Here is a 13,089-nt window from a genome sequence, read left to right as displayed (position 1 = left end):
TCTCCAACAGCCTTCGCCAACGCTCACCTTGCGCTCCCGACTTTGCCTTCCTCCGCCAGCGTTTCCTCGCCTGCGCTACGTGACACATATCCACAAGTACGAATACTCTGGTACCACCGAGTATCGCAAGATTTCACGAAGAAGTACTGTAACAAACAACCAGCACTTGCACCTTGCATAATGGCGACATACTATATTTTTATGAAAAATGAAGAGACTAGCAGCCGTTGTATAATAAAGCAGCTTCGGGAAAGGGCACAAGTGTGCAAAGACTCGGTAAATTTTCGTTTTCTCAATTTTTTCGAGCTGTAAACCTCAGGTGAAAAGACCTGGATTCAGTCGTCAATTGGCTAAAGAACGCAAACACTAAACATGAAAATGCAAATTGTGAACGAAGTGAGCTCTCCACGAAAACGCCTTCGAAGTGCCCCCGCAAATGTGCCCGATTTCGGCATGAACGAATCATATGAAGGCAGATCTGTGAATGATAGTGTCTGCAAATGCTTAGAAAACTCAATCCATTTTGAAATGGACGACGTTGATGGGTCTAGTATCCGGAATGAATACAACAGACAAGAAACTTCCGAAAAGCCTCGGCTTTGATTTGTTTTCACAATTTCCCGATTTTGAAGCATACCGTTCTCTAAATGCGACAGCGGTTAATATCAACAGCTTGTCGCGTTGCACGGAAATAAAGGAAAGAACACGAGGTGGAACTAACAAGCTTTGCATTCGCTCAATGCGAATAGCAAAAGCAGGACTAAGCTGCTGATAGATCGTTCATTGGTCTCTCCTCATTTCGTGTGGATTGTATGGAAGAAGTCTCGACCGATACTCATAAATTTCTTCAAGTTGATTCCTCTCTAAATTCCGATAAAGACGGCGAATGTGTTTCGCAATTTCCCAATTTCGAAGGTAGACCACTCTCCAAATGCGACAACGGTGAATATCAACAGCTTGTCGCGTTGCAAGGAAATGAAAAAAGAACAGGAGGTGGTACCGACAAGCTTTGCATGTGCTCAGTGTGAATCGTGAGCAACGTCGACTGTTGCGCAAAAGTAGGGCTGAATCTGCTGATAGACCTTTCATCAGTTACCTCGAGACAATTCTCCGTGGGGAGGCATCAATGAGAAAGTTTAAGTTTTAACAAGTTCTGGCTCGACTCATCGAGAGACATATGACAGAACCGGTCGGTGACAAGGGGTACGCTCGCTACCCTTCACTCACATTTTCTCTGCATTGATGACGCGATATGCGCCAAAATGTCGTAAAATTTTAGCTTAAATCCGTTATTTGGTGAGCTTGATTGCGCTGTGATTATGAATCAAATGCTCACCTCGCCGTGGCCAACCACCGGCACGCCTATACATGGGGGCTTTTCGATCGAACAGAGAGCAAACGAGTGACCAGAAGTCGCTGCGCGTGCGAGCTCAAAGCTACAGTGGTGTCAGTGCAAGATTCGTATTGTGCGAATGGCTAGCAACGATACTGCATCACAATCTAGCATGGGCTTGGACCTGATGTACTCGAGCTGAATCCACGTGACCGCAGCAATGAAGCAAGAATTGCGCTACATGAAGCACCACAATGGAATGTCGATGCTGAGACGATTACAATCATTTCTTACCGATACGGTACCACGTATGTGTGACGCGACATTGGAAATTGAAACATGGGAGATTTTTTCAACTTTCTTGGTAGAGTATTCTCTGCACAATGTGTGCAGCCGCAGAAGAGATTCCGTGAGTTTTTGGAGGGCGCTGATTGGAACCTCATGTAACACACACTCAAGTTTGATGAACTTAGTGCTCCTTTTGCTGCTTTGAGCGAAGGGAAGACGGAAGACGAAGTTTGGTGATCCTTCTCGGAAGCTTGCCAGCCAAATATGATGCTATTGTTTGTATCATTGAGACTCACAACGCGGTGAATGGTTAGACGCGAATGAATTACTTCGTCGTGACTGGAGTGAAGGAGCAAGTGCTCAAGTCTTTTAATTAAACGTGGATTAGACGCCAATTGTGAGCGTCGGTGATTAAAAGGCTATGACAACAACAACGAAGGTAGCAAGAACAGAAACCAATCTCAAGAAGCAGTCCCAATGGCAACGTTATGATAGCGAGGAAAACGGTCGTAAGAAGGTTGCATGTCCACATCGAAGGATTGATGGTGGAGGGGACAATTTTGTGTTTCCAGCTACCAGCCATGCTCCGTATCAGCCTCGGCATTATTGTTGCACAGTGAGAACAGTTTTCACATGACCGATTCTCGTTATGACTTCGTTGAGTACCATGATCTCGACCATTCTATTAAGATTGCTATTGCCAATGGTCAGCGTCTCCTAGCTACCGATGATGATTTCGTTCGTTTCCAGGTGAACGATATTGTACGTGTGAATGTGTTACATGTTCCGTTGCTGAATAAAAAGCTGGTGTCTATTTTCAGCATCGGTTGCGCGTACTGTGGCGGTATAATTTAAGGGAAACCAAGCAGATGTGTTGGTGAACGAAAGGAAAGTTACTTGTCTGGAGTGCGAACCACATGGCCGCATTCAAGGTTTAATTTGCCGGCGCAGTAACCCAATCCAAACGTGTGCTTTGGCACGCAAGCCTGAATTACATCATACAACCACGATTGGATGTGTTGTCCAAGGTGATGGATAGTGTTTCAGTGCTGGGTAAATTGAGGGTATCTGCGATGGCTGTGCGCGTGGAAAGACGTCGATGAGTCGGACCTTGGACCATTCGGGAAGTAAAATGAAGACTAACGAGCCTTTTGAGATTTTCAATAGCGGTAAAATGGGTCCATTCAAGCCAAAGTTGAAGGTAGGCACATACGCTTTAGCGTTCATTACTTACTTTAGTCGTTTGGTATTCGTGTACTTGAATGCCTTAAAGCTGTTTCAGAACATTCAATTTCACTTGAACAAATGCTGCGCCTCGCATAGTATTGAGCTCTAAAAGTCTGCGCACTTTTCTCCGCACCAGAACGATGTCACGGAACGGATAAGTCGTGCTCAATTCGTGCATGTTTTGACTAAACTCAAATGGATTCAATGTGGTTGGGAGACGTGATGATGGCGATCGTACATTACCAAAATTGCTTGGTCGAATTCAAGTCCTTTGCAAGAACTCACAGGAATGAAGCAAGCCTTTGATCATCATTGTGTGGTAGGAGATAAAGGATGGTGCTCGTTGACTGGAGCAAGACATCGAAATCGTAAAGTAAGGCGCATCATTGGATGTTTTTTGGGTGCGCTGAAGGAGTATATTTTTTTGTGTTTGGAACTACGATGATGATTGCTTGGTGACAATGCACAGTCACCGTCTAAAGCGACGATATAGGGGTTTGACCGACGTCGACGAAGTGTTGTAAATGACAATATTATCACATCTAGTCTACAGAATCTAAAACCTTCGGTAGTTGAGATGTCTCAAGCTCAAGGCGGTAACGATGACGAGGCTACACGAAACACTACCCTCTGGGGTACTTGTCACTTTGATTCCACATACGCTTCAACAGACTCACAGTTACGTGGTCTCGGTAGCACGGAACAAGGCTACTGTCATCCCGACCGTCCTACTTACCCTGTTTATGCTTGTCTTGTTGACAGAAACGGTAAATTTCATTTGCTCACCGTCTACGACTAAGGGTTTATGATTTATCGAATGTGCCTCGACTCACAGATGGTTCTGTAACTGACGATGAACCTTCTCAGCCGCAGAGAAAGCGGTCAGGATGGATGGGTATGAGATTGCTCTAGTTGCAGGTAAAGTTTCACTGACGTATGCAGAAGCGATGACATAACCAAATGCAAACAAACGAAAAGAAGCTTTTGTGAAGTGAAACTTTGTCTTAAAACTTTGTCTTGATTTCACAATCACACCTGGAACATCCAAAAGGAGTCTAAATCATCACGCACAAATGGGTGCAAGCATGATGAACATGGGGACACCGCAAGGTACAAAGCTCGAATTTTTGCCCTTGAGTATCTCCAGACTCCCGGTCATTATCACGCGACAACCTACTCACCCGTTGCGAGTTTGAACACAAGTCGTCCGTCGCGACTACATCATTCACCAATTTGACATTGAGACAGCTTTTCTATATAGTGACGATGTTTATATAGACAGAGCACATGGTATTCGAGCTGCTGCCGGCTCTGTGCTCAAGCTTCGTCGCAGTCTGTATTGATGCAAGCAATCAGCAGCCGTGTGGTTCGAAAGCATTTGTGCCGTGTCTGAAAGGATGGGACAAAAAATAATGTCGTGCGAATTCGTGTCAAAAAGGTGATGATTATCAAGCTTCAGTAAGGGTTCTGCTTTACGTTGATAATTTGTTGGTTTAAAGCAAGTCAGACTTCCTATGAGCGGGTTCGGTATCTCAATTAACAGTCAAGTCTCTGGGTAAAGGTCGATTCGTTTAGGGAATGAAATTGACTACACGCAAAAATAAGGAGTTTATCGGCGAAGCAAACGCAATTTATTGTGCGCATGTTGGAGTGATCTGGTCAAGTTGATGATAATCCAGTTCGTATTCCACTTGTGGAAGGCCAAGCAAAAATCAATCTGACACCGCGAGGGCTAAGCACATCGACCTCGGTACATTTTGTCCCTAATCACGTGGAAAACAACAACATCAAGGTTAGCTACGTACCGTCAAGTGATCAAATGGCCGACACCACGCTTCATCGAGCTCCTTGAGTCACTCAGAACGATCGACTGTCAAGTTGAGAAGGATCTTGAAAGTGGACCTTTATTGGAATGTTTCACGGTGACGTTCACACTGGTCGACTTGAGAGTCAAAATATTGGTCGTATCTGGAAAGATGGTGAATAATGGTGTTCCTGAGAACGAGTGTCGATGTCTTAGGATGAAAGACTGAGATTCTAGTTTTTATCCGTCGATCAACTTACTTCCGGAACTAATCTGTCCGACTTTAGTGACTCAACACATTGTCTCAGCAAGTGTTATATTTCGATGAAAATGCGTCTATCCTCATTTAATCACTTTTTTAGCTTTGATAACGATGTAACTCATTCCATTCTCAGCCTACTCGCAAAACTTCCACAGTACAACCTACATTATTCTGAATGTTATGATAAAAAACTAATATCGTCCCGTGAAGTCAATGAACAATAGCCATGCCGACTTACACTATTCTTAGCAAGAATGTAATAACGTGTTTTTGGCAAGGATGTATGCACGTCATGTTATGCCACCCCAGTCAACCTTCGTCCCATTTAAATATTCTGATGTTTACTTGGTGCGAATATCAAATGCTAGAATGACGCCGATCGTGTGTTCATGTTAAGCCTTTATATGCTTCTACGCAAAGATGATTCGACGATATTATTAGTCTACGTGCTTGAGATCTCTTTTGACGGATAGGTGGTAAATAAAGAGGTTGTATGTAGAATTTGTTTTCATCACATTTGTTTTCAATCCTGCCTGCACTCATCATCAAAAATTTGTGGATGCCATTAGATCTACGAAGAATGCGGATGAAATGTCGACCAGCAGTTCTGGCCACCTGTCAGCACTACATTGCAAATGCACTCCTACGTACGCACTATCAGAAAGATGGTCATTCGGTTCTTTTGAGGCTATGATGGACACAAACGGATCATTAGCTCGTACTTGATTTAGAGATAGGTGCTCGTCCAACATGAATCTCTTGCGGTGTCGACATCAATCACATCATCTTAAATGTGATTGTAATATTTTTGTATATCTTGCTGGCATTCTTCTTTTTCCTCGTTGTCAGTACTTTGAGCCTCACTGATGCCCCTCAACCACTTGAGAAGTGTTTTTTTCTCCAAAAAGAAGAAAAACGACAAGCATTCAAGTTTCGCTGATAGTACAGCATTGATGATGAGTCAATCGGCTGGATGTCGTCCCAGCACGTGGAGTCAAAACACGTGGAGCTCCAATCACGATGATTTTCGCTGTCTTCGCTTTCTTGTCTGGAATGGTGGTGCCCCCGGCTTCACGCTGACAACATCCAGAGAGTCGGAAGCTGCATCTACATCGGACGAAGATGCTGAGTTGGTAGTCGATCGTATCACGTCGTTAAAGGTTTGGGAAGCCGGGGTTCGTCCAGGTGATGTATTGGAAACCGTTTCGGGCAAGCGGGTACATACTATGGACACTGAGGCAGCTATTGTGCTAGTCCAAATGTCTAAGAGTCCTTCGATCATACGATTTCGCTCGCCTAGATTTGGAAAACGCGTGCACTTTAATATTCATCTTGGACGTCAAAAACTAGGAATTTATTTTTCTGGAGATGGAAGGCGTGATGTCCCAATCGTTACTCGTGTCAGTCAAAGTATCCAGAAACTCAGTGATGTTTCTACTTCCCCTCGCATTCGTGTTGGCGACGTGCTTGTGTCAGTCAATGGCAAGGACGCAGTCACGCTCGGACTCAATGTAGTGACAAAATATCTTGAAACGTGCCCACGTCCTTTGACACTTACGTTTGAGCGCTACAAGAAAGATGGAAGCTCTGACCACTGCTTTTATAGCCAACCCGCAAGTGAAGAAATGGACGAACATTTTAGGCACTTAAACTCTCTCCGGCGTGCTGTTCCGAAATTGGCATTACCCGCTTTGACCCGAGAAGTTGCAAACCTTCGCAGCCGACAATTTTTTAATGCACTTAAATCAAGTGTTTCCCATTCGGCCTATCCTCGACTTCAGCAAGCTGATGACAAACCAAAAACCTCTGGAAGTAGTCATGAAATTCTGATTACATGGATCGAAGGGCCTTTGGGTTTGACACTGATTGAGGATGACATTTCTGGCGCTGTAATAGTAAATCGTTTGACTGGGAAAGGATCATCAGTCAATTTGGCGCGACTGAGACACGGTTATCAATTGTTGTCGATAAATGGTGAGCGACTTAGGCGCCGCACACTTGATGAATTACATCAAGATTTGGTAAGTCTTCGAAAGCCCGTGAAACTTTTGTTTAAGTCAGAAAAAACGAACGACGAGGAAAGCTCTTCACAAGAATGTTCCAATCCGTTGTCTCCTAACAATTTATCAGATCGTGACGTCGGGCTAAATGAAGGTGCTCATCGCGAATTGGCGTCGACTTCTGTCGCAGAGTGTCCTCGCTCCCAGCAAATACCTTCGAGTCACGTTGAGAACGAATACGAGGTGGCTTGGACCACCTCCCAATTAGGGCTTGAGCTTGAATTACCTCACTCATGGACGAGAGGTGATTCGTCTACTAGCTGTAAGTACCCGATTGTGCGCAAAATTTTGAAGAAATCCACGCTTGATCTTCCTCCTGACGCAATTGGGCATTTACTAATCTCTGTCAACAATCAGAAAGCTTCTCGGTTAAGTACAAAAGATTTTCGCATGCTATTACGACTTGCATCCAGACCAGCAGTACTCCGATTCCGCAGACAAGATGGTGTTCCAGGCTTTAAGCGGACATTCTTATCTAATATTTCGACTGACCGTGGAGAAGGCATGCACGCCAATGACACAGCATTTGAATTAGTATACACCATTCTCTGGAGCAAGGGAAAGCTGGGCATTCTGTTTGCCTGCTACGACGATGCTGATCATCAAAACGCTGTTGGGGTCTATGTAAAGCATATTGGACCTGGGCAGGCTCAAAGCTCAAAACTTGTAGCCGTTGGCGACATTCTCATTAGCATAAACGGACAAAATCTTCCTCCAAAGCCGACGTTTAAGAGGACCATGCGTTCATTGACTAATTTCAAGCAGCCTGTCACGCTTGGTTTCCGTCGACTCTCAGTTGAGCGCAGTGCAAAATAATTGTGGTATACTACTAGCTGTAATTCAAATGTGTTTATATTATTAATTCGGCTGTTACTCCCGTTTACTTCTCATCAACACTTCGCTTAACGCGCGTCAGCGTGCACAAGGCTGTTTCATGCAGTTCATCGTGTAAGGCATGCAATTATGTCGGAGCTTTTGCGAAAAATGTATCAGACACCTAAGTATTCGCAATTTGAACGTGATGGTTGACCGTCCCGCACTTTAACCAGTAGATAGCCCATCATTGGCTTTTACCACTTTGGAGTGATCCGATCTTTTGCATTCCAATGAAAAAGGATAACATCCTCCTTTAATTTCACAAGATCATTGTTGCAGCGCGCCAGTGTGTGCACTGCTGAGCTATTGCCTTTTATTTCGGCCTGTAGCAAGCGTTGGGTCTCCATTACCTCACCTTGAGAAATGGCAGGGATATCACTTGCTGGAACGAATACTACTTCAGTTGTAGCATTTTCACGTCCTTCTTGGTAAAAGCCCAACAAATGCATGCTGACATCAAAAGCCGGAAAACCAATAGCATTGCTAGAATTCAGTGTGACCATTCGTGCAACCACGTAGAACACTTGCATCTCTATTGCATCAGCGATCTGACTGCTGCTGCCACCGTTGTTGTTATTCCCACTGCTAGTTAGGTTTTGATAGAAGATCGGGTCGTTTGAGTCGTGGTCATCCAGTGACCGCATGAATTCGGTGAGTCCACCAGAGTTATTACGAAACAGCCCAGGAGGGCCCTCCATTCCGGTCAGACCACTCAATGCGCCTGATGTCCCGGAAGTTATCGTAGAAGAGCTATTGCTCATGGAAAAGTGATTTGCAGTGGCATTACTAGCAATTCTCGAGGTCATCATGCTCATCATTTGCTGATTTAATGATTTATCATCTGCAAGGGGATTGACGCCCATTAAGCTGGAATTCTGAGGGCTCACAAGCGTTGGCGTCTGGTTCTGCATTTGACCCATTGGCTTTACCGCTGCCTTTTGCGCGGCAGCCTGTGCACTTGCAATCATCGCTGGAAAGCGCTCAATACCTTTTAAAACAAAATCGAGGTGGCCCATCGTGTCAGTCGCATAAGTAAGTAACAGATTGGCAATCAAGCATTTTGTATCATGTTGGGCCGTCTCATACGTCATTACATCTTTGTAACGCCAGCACGCCGGGCATCGGTAAATAGGTCGTTCGGGGTCTGCCGTGCCGTCACCCTTGCTTTCGTAACCCACCGTTTGCCACTCCAGTTGATGAAGACCATTTACAACTCCACCGGTCCAGGTAAGAATGCTCTCCATAGCACCAGTTAGCGAGTTGGCAGACTGCGGACTTCCACCGACGCGCGGGGTTCCTGGTGAGGTGCCTTCCCCTGTGCGCAGTCTCTTTCGGCGATCTTCCGCAGTAAATGCGGCCGAACTAAACGCTCCAGCTAACATCATTTCGTGGTCCGCATTGGATGCTGGAGATGATGACGTCGACATTGGTGTTGACGCCCCAGCAATAATATGGTGAGTAATTTGAGCCGGCATGCTCCTTCCAGGTCGACGCTTATTGCGTTTTGAACGCACTGAGATGGACGAACTCAAATCGTAGGCAACATCAAAATTTAGTGGAGACTGTGCCGTATCGGCTTCCACCTTAAGCCGAAAAGCTTGTCCTTGATGGTTCTTAGACACATCTTCAATACGAAGCTTAAGCACAGCCTTGCCTGTTGAATCAATGGAACGTTCACAGTCCGGAGACATTTTGAGAATGTCCTGCTTAAGCACTGGGTGCTCATTCTCGTAGAGCAGCGTGACTCGCAGTGGCACAGGGCGATTGCCCACGCGCTCATTCTTGGCGTTAACGAGGAATATCGGCAGTGTCATACACTTGTCACGGCCGCCTTCATCTTTGTACCAGAGCTCGGGAAGCTTTTCCTGGATAAGCAATCGGTGCTGAATTACTGTCATTTCGGAAGTGAGAGCAGGTGTAACGTTTAGACTAAAATTCTCCTTCGTAGTGGAGGCTGAGATATGAATGACAAACTTGCGGTTGCCTAGAGCCATAGAGCACTCACTGATGCTCATGCGTAGCTTGCAAATACCGTCGCCATTCATAACGGGCTTCGTAATTGGATCAATGTGTAAGATATCCTTTTCGACAGGCATCATCTTTTCTGCGGCGTAAAGCTCTACATTAAGCGGGACAATTGCACCGGATTTGAGATGATCGGCTGCATCCACAAGATACACCGTAAGCTCAAAAGGTTCGTCTCGGTAAGGAAATTTGGGTGGACTTGGCTGAATTTTAAGTCGCAGACGCTCGCTGAAGACCTCGACGTCTGGATCTAACGCGGCGTTCGCAGCGGTCGAGGCGCTCGCCGGGGTGTATGTTTCCGTCATAAGCATGACGCGAGTGACAGGATCGTCAATTGGACTTTTGATAGGGTTGCAGATCGTCGTCTTTTGTACAGACCGAAGATACGCAGATCGTATTTTCACCCGGTTTCTAAGCGGCGTTCGTTTGTTTTCGTCGCGACTTCGGCGCAGCGTTTTCGCTTGTGCGTGCAAGCAAGGAAGGGTTCCACAGAGGCGTCTGTTGACCTATAATCAAGCATTAAGGATGACGGGAAGAGGGGGAGTAAAGAAAGAGCGAATATTTGTAAATCAAAGTTCCAGGACTTTGACGTGTACATAAAATCAGCAGGTACAATTAAAATTTGATGATTTAGCTGCTGAATTCTAATACGAAGCCAAGGCTTTTAGGAAAGATAGTTCCGATCCGTCAAAAAGGACATGAAAGTACTTCGCTTGACTATGGTAAAACACAGTGGGATATAAGCGGCTGCGTAAAAAGATTCCAGAGTCAGGAAAGTGCTGGAAAAACTCAGATCATGGAACCGAAGACTGCTATTGCACTTTTGTTTACCTTGGCAACATGTGAGGTCAAAACCATTAATCAATCGTTTGGTATTGATACGATTGATTAATGGTTTTGACCTCACATGTTGGTATCGAAACGATGGGTTCATTGCTCAAATTGAAGTCGAAAGCGCAGGTTATCGCCTCGGTTTGGTAATTTCATCAGTGAAACCAAGCTCTGATCGCAGCTGGCTTTAGCGGATGCTTCTAGGACTCAGGCGTTTCGGTTGTCGGGTAGCTGTGCGTCATTCGCTATACTGGTGTCGTCGGTACGCACTTCCATTATTAAAGGACACAAAATCACGCATACTTCTACTAGACACAAGGTCACGTGCACTTCTATAGACATAAGGTCACGTGCACTTCTATAGACACAAGGTCACGTGCACTACCACTCCGTTCGACGTTTTGCAAGAACTTTGGCCTTATCGATCTTCAACGTTGAGCCAGATAAAACCGTTATATCGCATGAAATGCGTATGTGCTATCGTTTTGAAATATGTATTTTACTTATTTCATTCGAGTTGTATAAAAACATTGAGACATAGGGTGAGACGTCAAAGTATTTAGCCGTCCCCAACCCTTGCCTCAAGTTTTTTCTCCAACTCAACAAATTTGATACAGTTTTTAGGAAACGATGTATCTTTCGTACTTAGTGCTCTTGGTGTCGCACATCCTTGTCAGGTATCCTGATCAAACCGACAAATTTTACATTAGTCAAAGTAATCACAACACACAGTGTATTCACGCACTCGCGTCTCTAAGACGACCTTAAAGTATAATGCATATAAAGAGTGACGCACCGAAACTTTGGACTGAGTTTACTTATTTTAAGATCAACAAGAAATGAGTGACTCTTGATGAAAGCGGCACGCCGTTCGGCGGCTCCGCGGATTTAAGCGCCGGTGGTGAGGAAATTATTTTAAAACTACAGAGATGGTAGGTGGGGTCATCTATTCTTAACGAGTAAGCCGTGTATGCACAAAAGAAGCGCAAAGAGATTGTCGATCGCTTTGCACAAAGAAAACTTTGACTCAACGAATCCACGTGAGCGACGAACAGATGCTCAATTACTCGGCTCAACCCATGAGCGGAATTCAAAGCCGCACAAATAACTAAATATTTAGTTTGCTCTTTTCTTTACTATATTTAAGGATCACACTTAGTTGCACTGCTCGAGATTAATAGTCCAAATGTCCCACGGACCTCTCCTTTACTGGGACCATCGTGGATTGATTATAATCAATCCAGAATTTCGCACATTTGTAATGAAGTGTGCTCTACACAACCGCTCAAAATTTTAAGGTGAACGCACACAATAGTTCGCTAGGTACCGTATTTAACTCTACTCCATCAAGATTTGAATCACATTGGGTTCACATTCATCTTTTTGACGCGCGAAAGCAAATCTCTTTTGCGTCTATGCGCGAAAGCCTTTTGCGCCAACGGATCGCAAAATCAAGAGTCCGACGAACATTTACCGATCACCATTTGGAGGAGCATCATTCGGGTAAATCTGTACCATCCTTGAGATATGTACCATCGGTACTCAATGCCAGTAAAGTGACAACTTATCACACTCAATCCTTGAATCGGGCGAGGAATACACGTCGCCTCACTTGGCTAACAGCTATACATATTAGAATCAGTGCAACAGGCCTATGACTACTACTTGGTACCGCGAAAATCAAATTTTGGAGCGGGGCTGTCGTAGCTCATTGCTTAGAGAGCGCTAAGCTAATGTAACGGGATTACACGAACCCAAATAACAGGGGTGTGTGCGTGTCACACGAGATGTGCATAACGTGACCACACACCCAAACAAGAATACGGGACGGGGCTAGATAGCCAGTGTTATGGATGTATTTAGATTTTACTATATATATTTAGTATATCAAGGAAAATCTAAACTTTTAACATTAGGATAAACGTATAAATAAAATCAATTTCGATTATGAACAGAAGTGCTCGTTTGCCTTGATAAGGTTTTGAAGTACTTTTAGAAGCAGCGGATCACATTCCGCTGCGCTAGTACTTGGTTCTTGTAAAGAACGAAAGGTCGATGACCTAAAAACGCTTCCTCAAGCGCGAAGCTACGGCAACCCCGCTGCATCTAAGGTCACCGACCTTACGTTCTTTTCGAGAGCTAGTACGAGTATAGCGGATCGCAATCCGCTACCTTAAAGTTCGAAAAGCCTTAACTAAGGCAAACGAGCACTTCTGTTCAAAATTGAAACTGTATTCATTGTTTTAGTTGCGGCAGAGCCACCAATATCTGGAAACAATAGATTTTCCCGACTATTATAGTAATGCCTAATTAATATAGTAATACGCATTACTACTGGCAATCCTGCCACGTGGTGGCTTCTTGTTACGATGTAGCCACATCA

The 13,089-nt window shown here is 44.7% G+C and overlaps 5 protein-coding genes across 5 annotated transcripts; 3 read left to right on the top strand and 2 right to left on the bottom strand.

Annotated features, from left to right (window-relative positions):
* Positions 1-372: 372 nt before the first annotated feature.
* On the top strand, positions 373-772 carry PHALS_00408 (uncharacterized protein; the record flags this gene model as incomplete). The annotated part of the gene is made up of 2 exons (XM_024715935.1): positions 373-490; positions 552-772. The coding sequence occupies 2 exons, from the start codon at positions 373-375 to the stop codon at positions 770-772; spliced, it is 339 nt and encodes a 112-aa protein (XP_024572457.1).
* A 1,482-nt stretch (positions 773-2,254) lies between these two features.
* On the top strand, positions 2,255-3,647 carry PHALS_00407 (uncharacterized protein; the record flags this gene model as incomplete). Its single annotated transcript, XM_024715924.1, has 2 exons — positions 2,255-2,428; positions 3,342-3,647. 2 exons carry the CDS (start codon positions 2,255-2,257, stop codon positions 3,645-3,647), a joined length of 480 nt encoding a protein of 159 aa, XP_024572456.1.
* A 1,074-nt stretch (positions 3,648-4,721) lies between these two features.
* Positions 4,722-5,208, bottom strand: PHALS_00406 (uncharacterized protein; the record flags this gene model as incomplete). The annotated part of the gene is made up of 4 exons (XM_024715913.1): positions 4,722-4,843; positions 4,913-4,933; positions 5,053-5,075; positions 5,153-5,208. The coding sequence occupies 4 exons, from the start codon at positions 5,206-5,208 to the stop codon at positions 4,722-4,724; spliced, it is 222 nt and encodes a 73-aa protein (XP_024572455.1).
* Positions 5,209-5,780: 572 nt separating this feature from the next.
* PHALS_00405 (PDZ domain) lies at positions 5,781-7,790 on the top strand (the record flags this gene model as incomplete). Its single annotated transcript, XM_024715902.1, has 1 exon — positions 5,781-7,790. One exon carries the CDS (start codon positions 5,781-5,783, stop codon positions 7,788-7,790), a length of 2,010 nt encoding a protein of 669 aa, XP_024572454.1.
* A 254-nt stretch (positions 7,791-8,044) lies between these two features.
* On the bottom strand, positions 8,045-10,186 carry PHALS_00404 (uncharacterized protein; the record flags this gene model as incomplete). The annotated part of the gene is made up of 1 exon (XM_024715891.1): positions 8,045-10,186. The coding sequence occupies one exon, from the start codon at positions 10,184-10,186 to the stop codon at positions 8,045-8,047; it is 2,142 nt and encodes a 713-aa protein (XP_024572453.1).
* Between the last annotated feature and the right edge of the window lie 2,903 nt (positions 10,187-13,089).

Source organism: Plasmopara halstedii (genome assembly GCF_900000015.1).
Source record: "Plasmopara halstedii genome assembly, contig: Scaffold_110, whole genome shotgun sequence".
Taxonomy (NCBI): Eukaryota; Oomycota; class Peronosporomycetes; order Peronosporales; family Peronosporaceae; genus Plasmopara; species Plasmopara halstedii.
Note: the sequence above shows the minus strand (reverse complement) of the source record. Positions and strands in the feature narration are given on the sequence as shown.